Source organism: Alternaria novae-zelandiae, assembly GCF_023758075.1.
Source record: "Alternaria novae-zelandiae strain BMP 2774 chromosome Unknown scaffold_21, whole genome shotgun sequence".
Lineage (NCBI taxonomy): Eukaryota > Fungi > Ascomycota > Dothideomycetes > Pleosporales > Pleosporaceae > Alternaria > Alternaria novae-zelandiae.
In genome coordinates, this window is record NW_026056981.1 from 417,651 (window position 1) to 432,261 (window position 14,611).

Genomic DNA, 14,611 nt, shown 5'->3' on the forward strand with positions numbered 1-14,611 from the left:
GTATCATGTGACCAAGAAGGCGCAGTAGATATCAGGTGTAGCACCGCCTTCAAGGGAAAAGCTGAACACCCTAGAGCCTACATTAAGATGAAAGCTTGCGAAGTAGGTGACCTGACGGCGATGTAGGCTCCTAGGTGTTCAGGTTTTCTTTTGTATGTGGTAGGGTGGTTTGAATGGGGTTGAATGGTATTGGGTGTGCCAAAGGGCGCATAGAGATGGTCACGTTAATGGATGGTTCTGCGAGCCATGCAATAAAGCCGACTTTGTTCGCCTAAGGTTCATTCAAATTGCCCACTGAGGTAAGCCCTCTTTGTATCACCTTTGCAGCTCGATCCCGATCGCATCTCTTATTCCATGTTGTGCAGCTCCTGTACAGATTGCGTGATGGGATGACTGGCCGGATGTTTACTTAAGACGTTCACCTTGTGAGTCGCGGTTGATTGCGAGGGCCGGGTGCTATACAAGTAATTTTGCCAGTGCTAATTTAAGAATTATAGAGGGGTTGGGAGGTACTTACGTTGCTTACGACGAGAACATCTTCCTTAGTAGCGGTGATGTCGGTGTCGTGGTAACCTAGGACGGGGACTTGGCGAGACATGTTAGTATATGTAGTAGTCTCGGGGCGATGACAACGCTCCTGGCGGGATACTGCCGCAGGAGAACAGGTTGACAAAAACGAGGGTCTTGGCGTGGTTCTTCGAAAGTCGTTTGATCTAATGTACAATCGGAGGGAGAAGTGAACTAATTATACTCTCTATGCAAGAAAAAGACTAAACAGCCTAGAGCCTACGTTGATGTTAGGTTACCTACTTTGCAAATTTTTGTCCTAATGTAGTCTGCAGACCTGTTCAGTTTTCTTCTTCTATGTGGTGCAACCTCGGTTTGGGCCTCGTTTAGGATGCTTCTCGTGCCAGGGCTCCAGTCAGTCCAAGAATCAAAAAGCCAGCTTATCGTATGGTGTAGCAGCAAGCAAAACCACCCGCAGTTTACGCCAATAGTAAACGTGTATAGTAATTGCTATACCACCAAACCATGTCTTGATGTATGCTCTCCAGTTGTGTTTACTTTGACACCGAGATGATAATGCGGGATCGTCCGCTCCAGCTAGTAAGTCATCCAAACATACTTCACCCAAGTCGGATATCACACATAATTTCAGACGCGTCACCATCGCGTCATCCGACAAAAAGCGGCCAGAAGAAAAAGGAAAGAGGAGACAACCAAGGAACACATACAGGGACTGCAGAAGATGTGTTGAATTCCTTTGTTATTAATACACGGTCTGCCAAGAATGAAAAGCATACTGGCCGCATGAGGTCTATTGGCAGTCCGCTGTGTATTGTTGAGACAACACAGTGGTCCATCTATGTTGAGGCTTCGGGTGCTGAGGCGCACGCTGCCCAGACGGACGCCCAGCCACAAGGTGTGGCGGGTGACGTTTCGAAACCAGTTCCAGATCGTGGCGCATAAAGGCTACGCGGCCTTGCAGTGTCGCAGCCATAGGATCGGGTATATGCAGAGTGTGGTGTGACGCGGGTGCTGCCGTTGCTTGTGGACGCCAAGGGCGACTTGTGGTGTCATTGCGGCACCATGCAGCGACGCAACGCTTTGTTGCTACTCTGAGGCATCGTGGCTGATACTTGGAGGTTTTCACATGCTGGCATACTTGTCGTGACTAGATTTGACCTTCATGTCCAAGGCTGTCTCATGGAAGTTGCCTTCGACTCTGGACTTTCGCAGTTTCTTGACCTCAGCATCGTTCAGACGCCGGCCGATCTGGTCCTCGAGCTCCTTGCGACTAATTTTGACATTGGCCTTTTCTTCCTTGCTTGCCTTGTTTCGCGGTTTGAAGCGGGCTTGCATGCGGATGCGGAAAGTAGTGCTGAAGCTTATGTGTTCGGCGTCGCCGCGTGGCTCTGGGCCCTTAGAGGAGGATTCGTCGATGGTGAGGAACAGGTCGCGGGCAGTCTGGAGGGAGAAGGCAGAGGGATTGTCGGGCACAGGGATGACGACAAAGGTCTCTTCGGGGGAGATGGCGGTTGCGGTTGCGCTGAGGACGCCGAACTTGTCGCAGCTCAGATATCTGGACTAGGTTAGCGGTGCCAGCTCCATCCATGTCGTGATTCCTTACCTTCCGTGATGGCCCTTCAGACTAAGCTGTTCTGTGCCGGCAATGCGATTCGCGACGAAGACCTGGCGCACATCGTGGGGTTCGGCCGTCGCGACATCGCCGTCGACAATGTTCTCCAGCTCGCTCGCAAAGACCTTCCCGTTGGCATCGCATGCCAGACACGTGCTCGGCGTGTCGGTGGGCAGCACAATGACTACCGGACCTGTGATGTCGCTCGGCGCATCTGCGCTCACCCAAGAGTCGTCATGCTCCGCTTCGGCAGGCGCGCTCGTGGTGAGTTGCTTCGAGGGTTTTTCGTCGGCGTCGTAGGGGTCGGCAGCTTTTCTGCGCTTCTTGACCTTCTTGTCGCCTTTGAAGTGGAGGGCTTTGGGCATGGCGATGGCGTTGTTGGTAGTCGCAATCAGGCGTCGGAGGTGAGAGATCGGAGCTGGCCGAGGCTGCAGCAAATCAGGCAGGTGCAGTCGAGGTGCGGACCAGATCAGACCAACCGCGCACTACAACATCACGATAAAGTCGCAGTACTACGTAGTGAAAACCATCATCTACACCTATCTTGCTAGACGACTAACATGGCCAACGCTAATGCTGCAGTCAACCAGAGCGCCGTCGCCGTGGGTCTTGACGCCCTGAAGAATAGTGAGTGGTAGCTGTATGGTTGTGACTCAGCTTGGCTGATAATGCTCCAGATGATGTAGACTTCTCGCTACTTGAAGAGGCCTTTGGCTCGTCTAGCCTGGGAATCATTGTGGTAAAGGATCTCCCGTCCAAGTTCCATGAGCTGCGACATAAACTACTATCGTACGCCTCTGCTCTTGGAAACTTACCAGAGCACGAATTGGGTAAGCGCCACTAATTAATTGTACATCTGAAAGACTACTGACATGGCACTAGTCAAGCTCGAATCTCCAGCATCCAAGTGGCTAGTTGGCTGGTCTTGCGGAAAGGAGACGCTCAAAGATGGCAAATACGACACTCTCAAGGGCTCCTACTACGTCAACTGTGCCGGCGGATTCGAAGAGCAGCAGAAGACGGTTGCTGAAAAGTACCCCTCCTTCCCAGAGTACACCGCGCCAAATGTGTGGCCATCTCAAGAGCTTCTCCCAGGCTTCGAGGAGACTTTCCGAGAGCTATGTACTCTCATCATTGACATAGCCGCATTGGTCGCTCGTGCCTGCGACAAGTACGCTGAAGCCAACATTGATGGCTACCAAAAGGGATACCTCGAGCATCTAGTCAAGACAAGTGTCTCCACCAAGGCCAGGCTGCTGCACTACTTCCCCAGTCCCTCGCCCGCGCCCGATACATCCAGCGGTGACGAGGACGACTGGTGTGCGACCCATCTCGATCATGGATGTCTGACCGGTCTGACGTCTGCCATGTTCGTCGACGAGGCTACCAATCCGCCAAAAACAGGTGCATCATTCTCGCCCCTACAGGAACTGGATCGCTCACCGGACCCCAAGGCGGGTCTCTACATCCACTCCCGTACCGGAAACGTCACAAAGGTCAGCATACCTCGAGACTGTCTCGCGTTCCAAACAGGCGAAGCGCTCGAAATCATCACCCAGGGCAAGTTCAAAGCCGTTCCCCACTTCGTGAGAGGCGCGGCGACTGGGGGAAAGGTAGCGAGGAACACATTGGCAGTGTTCACCCAGCCGAACCTGTGGGACAAGGTCGACGACAAGAGAGACTTTGCAGCTTTTGCCAAGGAGATTGTTGAGAAGAACCACTAGGGCTGAAGCGGTCATTGTGTAGCGACCTCGCAGATCAGTAAATAGATAAGATGTAGTAAGATTACATCAGGCATCTCACCTGCTCATCTTACACGGTGCCAAGCTCCCAAATCATTTAGCCCAAGGTACCCGTGGACCTGAGTTGGCGGCTATGGATGGTATTTGGGGGTTGTCAGAATCCCATGCAGCCTCGAGGGCTTGGCCTGACAACTGTGGCTCGTCACGACGCCAGCGCTAGCACCTGTACCGTCGAAGCTGAAGAGCCTCATTTCGGCCGCCCACGCACGCATAATCCAACGCGTCGTCGTCTACGCACGCCATCGTCGTCGCAGCGCGCTAGGAGACGGCGATGATACGCGCTACACACATTGCGCGGCCTCGAAAGTTGAAACACACAAAACAGCGGCTGTCATCTAATCTACGTCGACGATCCCGCCCTGCACTGTCAGCCGCCAACCAAACGTGGAGGGTGGGTACAGACGCTGCGTTGGGCCCGAACTTTGCGCCACACGTCCAATGTCACGGCGGGCATGCGACTCTGCACGCCGGCATCTCTGCGCAACCTGAGGCACCTTTCCCGCCCTCGCCACAGCCGTGCCAACACACTCGCTATATTCGTTTTCTTGAGTGCAGTGCCGGCTTCCGGTTGGCGCGTCGTCGGCCACCGCCACAGCGAATTGCCCATGCAGAGGCTTGATGCCAAGACACTGAAGGCCTGAAACCGGTGGGGTCTATTCACCATCCACCGACGAATATTACGCGGCCACCCATGCTGGCTCGGCGCTTGTTCCCCCTTTCAGCCCCAACGCCAATTACACGGCCAAAAATCCCTATTCCTTCTCGACGCATCTCTATCATGCCAAGAAAGCGTATCCGAGATGCCGTCTTTGCATGGGGGAACTTGCTTGCACCCTTGCATTCCACTTAACCTCCTTCTTGGTTCGATCCAACCCACACCAATGCAGCCTCTATAGCTGTCACTGTCGCTCATTTTTCTTCCTTCTCTTGGTCTTCCTATCATTTCTTGGGCCTGTTTTCCCACCATCAGTCGTTGAGTCGTCTGCATGCATATGTCTTTCCTAGCAAAGGCCCCGTTATCGCTTGCGCGCGCCACCATCTCGAGCCTTGCTAGTCCTCTGGAACCCGCCGCTGGTCCTGGCAAAATGGCTTCCAACAACCGCCAGAATGTTACCTGGGTCGAGGTGTGTAGTTATGATATGGTACGACAGACATCTATTAACATGTATAGGGTGTTCGCGGAGTCGCTTCCTTCTGGGTCGTCGTAACACATTTATGCAGGGCTTGGGACTACAGTCTGTGGTCGCCACGAGACAACGAGAATGCAGCACCCCAACTACTGCAGCTACCTTTCCTCCGATTACCGTTCCAAGGCCGTATCGGAGTCACAATGTTTGCCTTCCTCACCGGTTACGTATGCGCCATCAAACCACTCCGACAGGCCAAATCCGGAAACATCCCAGCTGCGCTTGAGACACTGGGCAAATCTGCTTTCCGCCGTCCACCGAGGCTGATTATGCCTGCCACTATTGCCCTGGTCATTGCGTGGTTCTTTGCCCAGCTGGGTGCTTTCGAGGTTGCGCACCTTAGCGACTCCCACTGGTTCCGCCGTTCCGTCCCTACCAACATTGGTGGTCTTGACACGGAAATCCCACGCTTGATCAAGAACTTCCAGACCTCATGGTCCGGCGCCAACAACGAATACGACGATCACCAGTGGGCTCTCTTGCCTCTGTTGCAGGGTGCTTTCCTCATCTACGTCCTCTTGTTCGCCACCGTTTTCATGAAGTTCCGCATGCGCCTCTTCACCTGCATGGTTTTGTTCCTGTGGTACTGGATGCGCACCAGCCCGGAAAAGGGTATGTATAGATATCTGAGTTCCTTGACTCTTAGCTGACATCGTTAGAAACCTTCGAGTGCCAATTCCTCTACGGTGTCATTCTCTGCGACCTCGGCTCCGAGAAAAGCTTCCGCGAATTCGTCAACAGCCGCGTAAAGGCCCGCCGCATCGCGACCGCATTCCTCATCCTCCTCGGCTGGTACGTGGCGTGCTACCCCGGCGAGCACTGGGAGTGGTCGACTTGGTCTGTTCAGCTCAAGAACATCGGAGACTGGATCATTCCTCAAGGCGCGGCAAGCTACCCCAAGCGCTGGACAGCCATCGGATGGGATCTGATGGTCACTGGAATCTGGCTATCGCCTTCCCTGCAGAGCATGTTCTCGAACAAGCTCTTCATGTGGGTTGGTCGCAACAGTTTCGCCGTATACCTTACCCACGGAACGGTCATGAAGGTCGGCCTCGCGCGCCTGATCTACGGATTCAGCACCGCACCTTACCACGTCGAACAGCCAAAGGACGGCCAGGGCGAGGCCATCGAGCACTACATTCCCCGGTCTACCAACTGGTTCGTCTGGGCCCTCGCTATCCCCATCTTCTTCGTCGTCGAATACACCATCGCCCATCTCTGGACAACATACGTAGACGCACAGTGCGCCAAAGCCACCAAGTGGCTCGAGGACAAGATGTTTGAGAAGAACGAGGATGAGAAGCACGGCGCCGCCAACATGGCTTAAACCAACACAATGCGCAATATTCCAAGCATCAGGAGTTACAGATGAGAACCTCCTGCTCGATTTTCCTTGTTGTCGGATTTTCATTTTTGGGTTACGATTTCCTTTGTCGGTTTCATCATCGTCTGCGGATACCAATATTCGTCGCATTTCACGGAGTTTTTGGTGTCGAAGACAACCATCATAAAGCATAGAGCTTTCTTTAGATGAAGCAAATGTCCTCGTGTCGCAATGACAAGATATATGCGACACTGTTTAGCGTAGCGAATAGCGAGTCGAAAGTTCACCAAATTATCTAATTCAAACAACACATCAACTCCAACATCCTGCGCGATCCTCTTGCCAACGTGTTCTCATCTCAGCAGTAGCATCCGATCTTCATTAATGCGCGGTGAGACTGACAATTCCCCGCAGATCACAAACCCACGCAGCGATCCCAAATCTTGGCCGCCTCATTATGGAAAGTATCGCAGCAGACAAAATCATGAAGCCCGAACAAATCAAATCAAAATAGTAGAACCGAGTTAATTACGCCATTGCCAATCCCCGCTCCTCATCACCTCTTTCCGTCAAGAACCCCTTCCCTAATCCAATCTCCGCCTTTCCCCAATCGCCTCCATCGCAATCCTTCAATGACGTACACTTCCCTGCACGTCTGCGCAGGACCCTCTTTCCCGCAGGAGCACTCTGGCCCACTCACTCTAGGGCGACCAAGAAATCCACAAGACATCACGAGCCACATGCACAACTTGTTAAGCTTATTGCCAAGCTCGCTGCTAAAATGCCGCGAAGGTGCGAAGGGGGCCGTTAGCCACAAAGGGTCTTCTTGGCGGAGGTTGGAACCGGCTGCTGCCGATTATTACCGCTAGCTGTGGCGGTGGGTGTTGTGTATGCGTGTGAGGGTGTGCGAGAGAATGCATGGTGCCGTGGCAGTGGGCGCGTGATGCTGTTGGTCTGGAGGAGGAATGAGAATGCCTTTCTGGCGCATGGCCTGTGGTGTTCCCATCGTCCGTTATGATCACGCATCTGGAAGGTTGTGGGGAGGGCAGTAAGAACAGGGATGCATAGGCTTGCGCTCCTTTGCGGTCTAGGCGGAACAGACCCTGCGATGGGTTTTCTACCGAACGACGCTCTCGATGGAGTTTTTTGCTCAACGACGTCATCTCCCTTCTCCGCTTTCGCTAACGCGGAGAATGTCCTTTTGTAGATTGAGACGGTCCGTACCGGGTATATTGACGGTCGTATATTGGGCCGTCGTTGCATTGTCACGTTCTTCGTTGTTACGCGCCGATACGATGAGCAGGACGTGTCTTGGGTACTTGGCAGATGAGGTTTCGCATGGTTTCAGCTGCCTGAGCAGTTGCATGGGAGTCTGAATGGACTCCGATGTTGAGGAAAGGAACGCGCGTAGTTTGCTGAGTGAGATTCGGCCGCGTATGACCTGGCCTTGTTCATGGCTTCTTCGTACAACAATTGTACAATATCGGTAAATACTTAGCTGCAAAGATGAGCTCTGAACGGGTAAATGGCGACTAATGAATAGACAGGCAGCTTTCTAAGAAAACAGACCACGACATATAGGCCAGAAGGGAACATCGTTTCATCAGCACGACGAAGTAAATATTTCAGAGAATAGATGTATACTCTCCTAAGCTTAGTTACATGCATCCTTCTCTCCGCAGTGTCTCATACGTCCAACACTCATCTCTCTTCTTCTCGTTTCCTCATGATGCCTCAAATCCCTCGATTCATCAGCCTCTCAATGCCAATACGTGGACCCGCCGTAGAAGGTCCTACCATATATTTGGCCCCGCGGATTTATGCTGGGTAGTCGTCTCTGCTGCGGGTTACTGGTGTAATATCTGCGATCTCCGCCTTCTGGGATTATGGGAGGAAGTCTGAAGGCATTCCTTGGTAGTTCAAATAGTCTGTCGCTTCGATAATGTACTTCGTATGGACTGGGCATCTTCGGTTGCGAGATGTATGTGTTGAAGCTTGATGGCTGTTTGGTGGTAGTTATCTGTAGGTGTTGTTTAGGGATGGGGTATGGGGTAGAAGGCTTTGGTAGATCAAGGGACTTCTATGATTGCTTAGTGGCTTGCTTTGGGTATCGTGGACTATGGACTGTGGACTGTGGCATGAGGGAGGTAAGAGAAACATCGCCGCGACGTTTCATACGCCTGGCTTCTTCAATACCGCAGCATGGAAGAGGACAGTGATGACTGCTCGCGGGAGGTACGTCGCAGCTACGTGTATGTTAACAGCTCTACATGTCTCTCATTGAAATCACCGAGGGCCGCTTTGTTGGCAACTTTGGTTTGAACAGGCAGCTCTTAGAATAGATACAACGCGATATTTTGGTGAGACAGGATCAGTAGATTCGAAGCACGTAAAGGTAGACATTCAGATAATGCAGGTGTGTATAAACTCATTCAAGCTAAGTTACATACATCCTCCTCCTCGGTTCACCACACGTCCAGAACTCATTCCTTTCTCTTCTTCCTGCCTCCTCACAGTCCATCACTCCATCACCTCCAACCATAATTCCAAGTGCCGCCCATGATGCTCCTGGGATCTCTCACCCATATCTGGCCCCGCGTGTTCATACGGGGTAGTCGTCTCGTCCCGTTAAAGTCTCCTCTATCCCCTCGGAATCCCGGCATCATGGGAGGAAGTCTGAGACCCTGCCTTGGCATTTCACTCAGGTTGTGGCGGGGATAAGCAGCTCGGCCTTCATAAGGGTTGATGGGCATTTTTTGGTCGCTGGAAGGCTACCTGGGAAGGTAGGCGTACTGTGGCTGAATGTGAGTTTGGTGTCGCTATGTGTGGTTGCTTTCTGGGTATGAGTAACGAGACTTCGGTCGATGGAGTAAATTGTATGCTGGCTTGGTTGCTTGCTTTGTGTACTGTGGATTGCGATATGAAGAAGAGAAGGGAAGTATCGCAGCCGCGATATATATGCCTGTCCTCATTCAATATTGCAGCGCTCAAGGGAATCATAATCACTGCTGGCGAAAGGTGTGTTGTAAACATGTAGCCAGTTGTATGCTCGTAGCTCTCCACGTACTCGGGTCAGATCGTCAAGGGCTGCTTCAAACAGTACTTGACACGGTGCCTTGTGTTCGTACGGACACGTCGGGATATTCAATGGAGCCGTATACGATGCTTGACTATTCGAAGCACGTTTGCTCGATATCCAACAACGTGTTTCCCTTCCTTCAATATTCTTACTAGCAGAGTGAACTGGAAGGACAACGTAGTAATCTCGCAACACTAAGATGACGGGTTGAAGATGACTACAGATATTGAGCGCTCTTGAGGGTCACGAAGAGAAGCTACCTAGGTAAGTAAAGAACGACCTCCACATGAATAGAATCTCACAGTAGCAACGAGTTTCGAGAACGAGAGAAGCATAAAATGACTTAGTTCCATATTATTTGCATAACAAAGCATTCTTCTTGCTTTCCACTGTCCAAGTAAAACCTACAAACATGTAGGCCTCATCACATCTCATTTCCTTTTAACCCCTCGACTTCCCATCTACCTCGGAGGTCCAGGCCCCAACCACCTTCCCGTCGCGCTCCATCCGTAGCCCGGTCCGCCTCCTCCGGGATAGCCTCTCGGTCCATACGATGATGAGCCCGGGGGGAATAAGCCAGGAAACTGCGATCGCGGACCAGGCAGAGGTCCCCGAGGAAAGTCTTGCTGTCCGCTGTAACGAAACTGTTGATCTTGCTGGTGTTGTCTGAAGTATTCCGCGTTCCTTCTCCAGTCTTCGAAGGGGTCTCGTGGCATTTCTGTGGGGTTTGCTGGGTAATAGGGCTTGAGGATAATGTGTTGTGTTGTGTTGATTGGTTGGCTTGAGTATAGTAAAAGAGGAGTTTTGCTTTGGATGTTGGAGTGTTAGGAGTAAGAAGGGGCTTTTGCGAAAGACTTTATACGCCGTATTGTTAGTGAAGAGCGTTGGACGCGGAACGAATGTATTGTAGGTGGTTGTGCAGTGAACTCAGTCGTTAGTACACGTGAAGATGTGTAGCGGAGGTTAGATAGAACGATGTGACATTGTATAGAGATAGAGAGGACGCGAAGTAAGCCTTGACACAGCGTTTATATCGGTAGAAGCGTGCCCCCACCTTACACACGAAAAAGACTGAACAGTTCTGCAGACTACATCAACATAAAGATATGCAAGATAGGTAGCCTAGCATTGATGTAGGCTCTAGTGTCTTCAGTGTCTTTTTGAGTTGACGTGCCCTTTCCCTTCCAGAGTTCATACTCTCAATCAAGTGATGTGACAAACCCTCACCTCAGCTATGCACCGCCTTGCACTTCCTTGCCTTACAATCCCCTTTTTCCATCATAAACCTTCGGTTATTTTCCATCTCACAAACCCAATACCCATCGTCTTGAAAGTGGCGTCTCATATGCTTTCCCCATTCATCGTCGTTCATAGCTCCAGCCCATACACCCTCGTACTCCCAACAAATCAGACAGCTACGCCTTTCAGATCCATAGTTTGCGCTAGCCGGTAGGTGTGATTCGAGTATAAAGGAACATGAAAGCCCTTGGTACGTCGGCCAGTTTTGATAGTATGATTGGGGGTAAGACAACTTGATCGAAATGCCACAGTGTGGGCACTTGTGCTGATCTTCGTGAGGCGGGTAGAGTGGCTTGGTTTCGGCATGACGTATAGCGAAAGCTCCGGGACAAAAGCCAGGGTTCATGTTAAGGAGGTGTTTGATACACATTGACCAGGTTCGTTTCTTAAGGCGACAAGGCAGCTTCGGTAGTATGCGGCCGCATAGTGCGAATGGATGTATTTGTCGACCCCGTGTTGTTCCGACATCAGCGTGTAGAATTTCAATCTCGCCTTCTCGCAGTTCAATCGTCTTGTCAAGGGTACCGTGCGGTTCAAGGCCGTTCCGCCGTTCGATCTCGAAACCACGTGCGTCTTCGTTATTCTCGATGTATGCATTTGACACACGCACTCCACCATCCGAACTCTCGCCTCCCAAAAGCTCAGCCTCTTCTTCGGGGCCGTCGCCATCATGTCCGTCCTGCAATTCAGAGTCTTCTTGGGCGTATACCTCATCATGGTCATTTGGTCCACCGCCTTCGCGTGCGAGCCAATATGCTACGCGAATGGCACTTCCTCTGCGTTCTGCTGGGGTATCGCGGGAATTTAGGGTGCTGACAATTGGCGTGTTCCAGAAAAGCGAGGGACTGAGCCCCCGTGAGTATGGTGGTGGAGGGCTCTGGGCATCGTCCATAGCGACGGCTTGGCTTGATCTTCTCGATCCTGGAAGTCTTATTTCTAGGCTTTAGTGATGAGAGGCCGAGGGATGGCGAATATCTTATGGAGGATACCAGTCGTTTCATGGCGGGGTCAGTGATGTAATGTGCGCGAAACCCGTATGGGAGAGGTCGCTTGAAGCGAATATGTCTACCATGGTACATCCGATCCATGTATCTTATCTCTCCAACACAGTCCCTTCCAATCCTCTCTTATCTTAATCCACGCGTCTTATCCCCACAACTCTATTCAACCTAGCCTCCACCCCATCAAGTACCCCTCTCAAATCTTCAACATCTCTCCCAATATCTGACACCATACTAAACACCTGGCCCACCTCATGCGCCGTCTGCCTACCCTCCACTCTACTCAACACCGTACTAAGGTTAATTACATCAGCCTTCCTGCGCACCCACAACCAACGCCGTTGAAGATCGCAGTTGGCGTATTCCAAACCCAGACGATTGCTATTGCGCATGTGACTAGCTGGGGGAGAATCATCGTCATCGGAGTGCGGGTAGTATTGCGCTGCATATGGCGATTTCTCAGATGGAAAGGGCGAAGATTGAGTAGACCATTGCGCCGAGTCCTGAGATTGGTATTCTGGTTTTAGAAAGGGATACTCAAGATCCCGAAACTTTTGGATGAGGTCGCGGATGGTGACGCGCATTACACTTAATGCTTCTTCTTCGCCGCTTGAGCGCATACTCTGCATGTCGCGGTCGAAGTGCATGGTCCTTCGTTTGCCGCCGCCCCTCCCTCGTCTGCTTCTCTTCCGATTTTCGTTCCCGGGCTTGCCACTGCTGTACCCGCCGTGATACTCTTCGGAATCACTTCTTGCGCTGGGACCGTGGCTTTGGTCTCTCTTTACGTTTCTCAGTCTCTTTCTCACTCTTCTCAAATGCCTTCTTTCTTCCAATAGTGCTTGCTTCAAACTAGACAAGATGTTTTTGATCTCTTCTGGTGCGGCATTAAAGGTCGATAAATTCGACCAGGAGACTTTGAGCAAGGTGGCGAGCGTGAAGGTGAAGGAAATGAAGCCGAAGACTGTCGATATCATGGATAGTGGGGAGAAGGCTGTGTGGGATATTGTGACACCCATCTTGCAGTTCGTGTCGCCTGGGGGATCAGTGCTGAGTAAGACCGGTTGTTGAACCGGTAGGGGTCGTCGTACAGTTACAAGTCGTCGATGAATTGGACCAATGGGCGCCTACGCAACAAGAGATGTTTGTTTGGGTTCTGGTTGCACGAAAATGTCGGCAGCAGGCGTTGTCTACGTTTGCAAGACATCCTCCGTCTGAAACTGTTTCCAAACGTCACGATTTGATCAGGGCAGGTCCCCACGGTTGCTGGCGCCGACCCAATCACCTGTAAGCGGAAATAGACTGACTGATGCTATGGTCAGCCAAGCTGACACATTCAAGTACGATGGAAATGACTTTCTTCCTTTTGTATCGAGCGTGTTTGTGAGACCGACAGATTTGACCACAGTGCCGTTTGCTGTCTTTGCAATATCATATGGAAGCAGTGTTGGGCCAGGGTGACAAGCGAAAACCGCGTCTTTGTATGTCTACATTCGCTCTTGCGAATTTGTTCCATGGCACATACTACCAGGTATCGTACACTTTTATATATACACACGTCTAGAACTTGTAGACCTGGTCCTTGCTGTAGCCAAGCTCCTTCAGCATTCCGTCAAGCTCGCCCTGGTCGGACGGGCTCTTCTTGCCTCCGCTGATAGCCTTGTACATGCCTGGTGGTCCACATACGAACAGCTTGATCTTCTCGCCTTCCTTGGGCTCAGGCAGAACAGTCTTCAGGAGCTCCTTAGTGACGTGTCCCTTGCCGCCTTGCCATGACTCAGGTGGGTTGTCCAGAACGTAGAAAGCGCGGAAGCGCTGGGGGTATGTGTTCTCCAACTCCTCCCACTCGCGCTTCAACAGAATGTCCTCCTCTGAAACGTTGCCGTAGATGAGCGTAACCTTGGTCTTGTCCTCGGGGTTGCGGAAGATGTGTCGTGCGGTTTGCCACATGGGTGTGATACCGGTGCCACCAGCGATCAGGGCAATGTGCTCGTGCATGTTGGGCTGTGAAAGAGACATCGATGTTAGTGCTTGTTTCACAGCTAGGATATCGAAGAGGCTCGTACCTTCCATTGGAACTTGGGGATAGGTCCCTTGATGTCTAGCCGTTGGCCTGGCTCCATGTTGTGCATGTGCTGAGACATAGGGCCGTTGGGGTAGGCCTTGATGATGAAGTCGACGGAGCCCTTCTGGTCCACGTCGCTAATCGGGGTATATGGTCGGATAACTGGCTTCTGCATCTCGGGGCCCTTGTACTTGGTAATAACGGCCGCTATGTTCAGTCAGCATGTGCGGTGATGGAGACATTCTGCTGATAGACATACATGCGACAGGCAATCCGCTCTCCATGTCCTCCTCCGGCAGCTTGAAGCGCAGCTTCTTGGTGTTGTGGTTGACGACTTCGATGTTCTCTAGCGCAAGCGACACGAAGCCCTGGTCGCCTCCAGTGAAAGCCTTCTTGACGGCGCCGGTGGAAGAGGGGATCTTGTTGGCCTCTTCTGATGGCGGCGCATTGCCCTTCTGCCCTGACGGCGCGTCGCCGCCCCTCATGAACAAGTAGGCACCGGCGAGACCGGCAGCGCCGATACCCGTGTAGAGAATGCCATTGTTGCCGCTCTTGGGCGCCTCAGATGCGTAACGGCGGACTTGCTATTTTCTGTCAACCTCCAAAACTGACATTGGCGATTTGTAATCTCAAATCAGACGGAAATGTGAGCGCGTACCTGGTGCAGCGTCTTGGCTGGGCGGAATACCTGTCTGGCAAACATGGCGAGACGAATTG

The 14,611-nt window shown here is 51.9% G+C and overlaps 4 protein-coding genes across 4 annotated transcripts; 2 read left to right on the forward strand and 2 right to left on the reverse strand.

The window, feature by feature from the left end:
* Nucleotides 1–1,650: 1,650 nt before the first annotated feature.
* Nucleotides 1,651–2,505, reverse strand: J4E88_008917 (uncharacterized protein; the record flags this gene model as incomplete). The annotated part of the gene is made up of 2 exons (XM_049402524.1): nucleotides 1,651–2,083; nucleotides 2,132–2,505. The coding sequence occupies 2 exons, from the start codon at nucleotides 2,503–2,505 to the stop codon at nucleotides 1,651–1,653; spliced, it is 807 nt and encodes a 268-aa protein (XP_049251761.1).
* A 195-nt stretch (nucleotides 2,506–2,700) lies between these two features.
* J4E88_008918 (uncharacterized protein) lies at nucleotides 2,701–3,864 on the forward strand (the record flags this gene model as incomplete). Its single annotated transcript, XM_049402525.1, has 3 exons — nucleotides 2,701–2,767; nucleotides 2,818–2,970; nucleotides 3,023–3,864. 3 exons carry the CDS (start codon nucleotides 2,701–2,703, stop codon nucleotides 3,862–3,864), a joined length of 1,062 nt encoding a protein of 353 aa, XP_049251762.1.
* Nucleotides 3,865–5,027: 1,163 nt separating this feature from the next.
* J4E88_008919 (uncharacterized protein) lies at nucleotides 5,028–6,456 on the forward strand (the record flags this gene model as incomplete). Its single annotated transcript, XM_049402526.1, has 3 exons — nucleotides 5,028–5,066; nucleotides 5,114–5,741; nucleotides 5,789–6,456. The coding sequence occupies 3 exons, from the start codon at nucleotides 5,028–5,030 to the stop codon at nucleotides 6,454–6,456; spliced, it is 1,335 nt and encodes a 444-aa protein (XP_049251763.1).
* A 6,933-nt stretch (nucleotides 6,457–13,389) lies between these two features.
* Nucleotides 13,390–14,597, reverse strand: MCR1 (NADH-cytochrome b5 reductase; the record flags this gene model as incomplete). Its single annotated transcript, XM_049402527.1, has 4 exons — nucleotides 13,390–13,833; nucleotides 13,896–14,101; nucleotides 14,154–14,478; nucleotides 14,553–14,597. 4 exons carry the CDS (start codon nucleotides 14,595–14,597, stop codon nucleotides 13,390–13,392), a joined length of 1,020 nt encoding a protein of 339 aa, XP_049251764.1.
* Nucleotides 14,598–14,611: the final 14 nt, after the last annotated feature.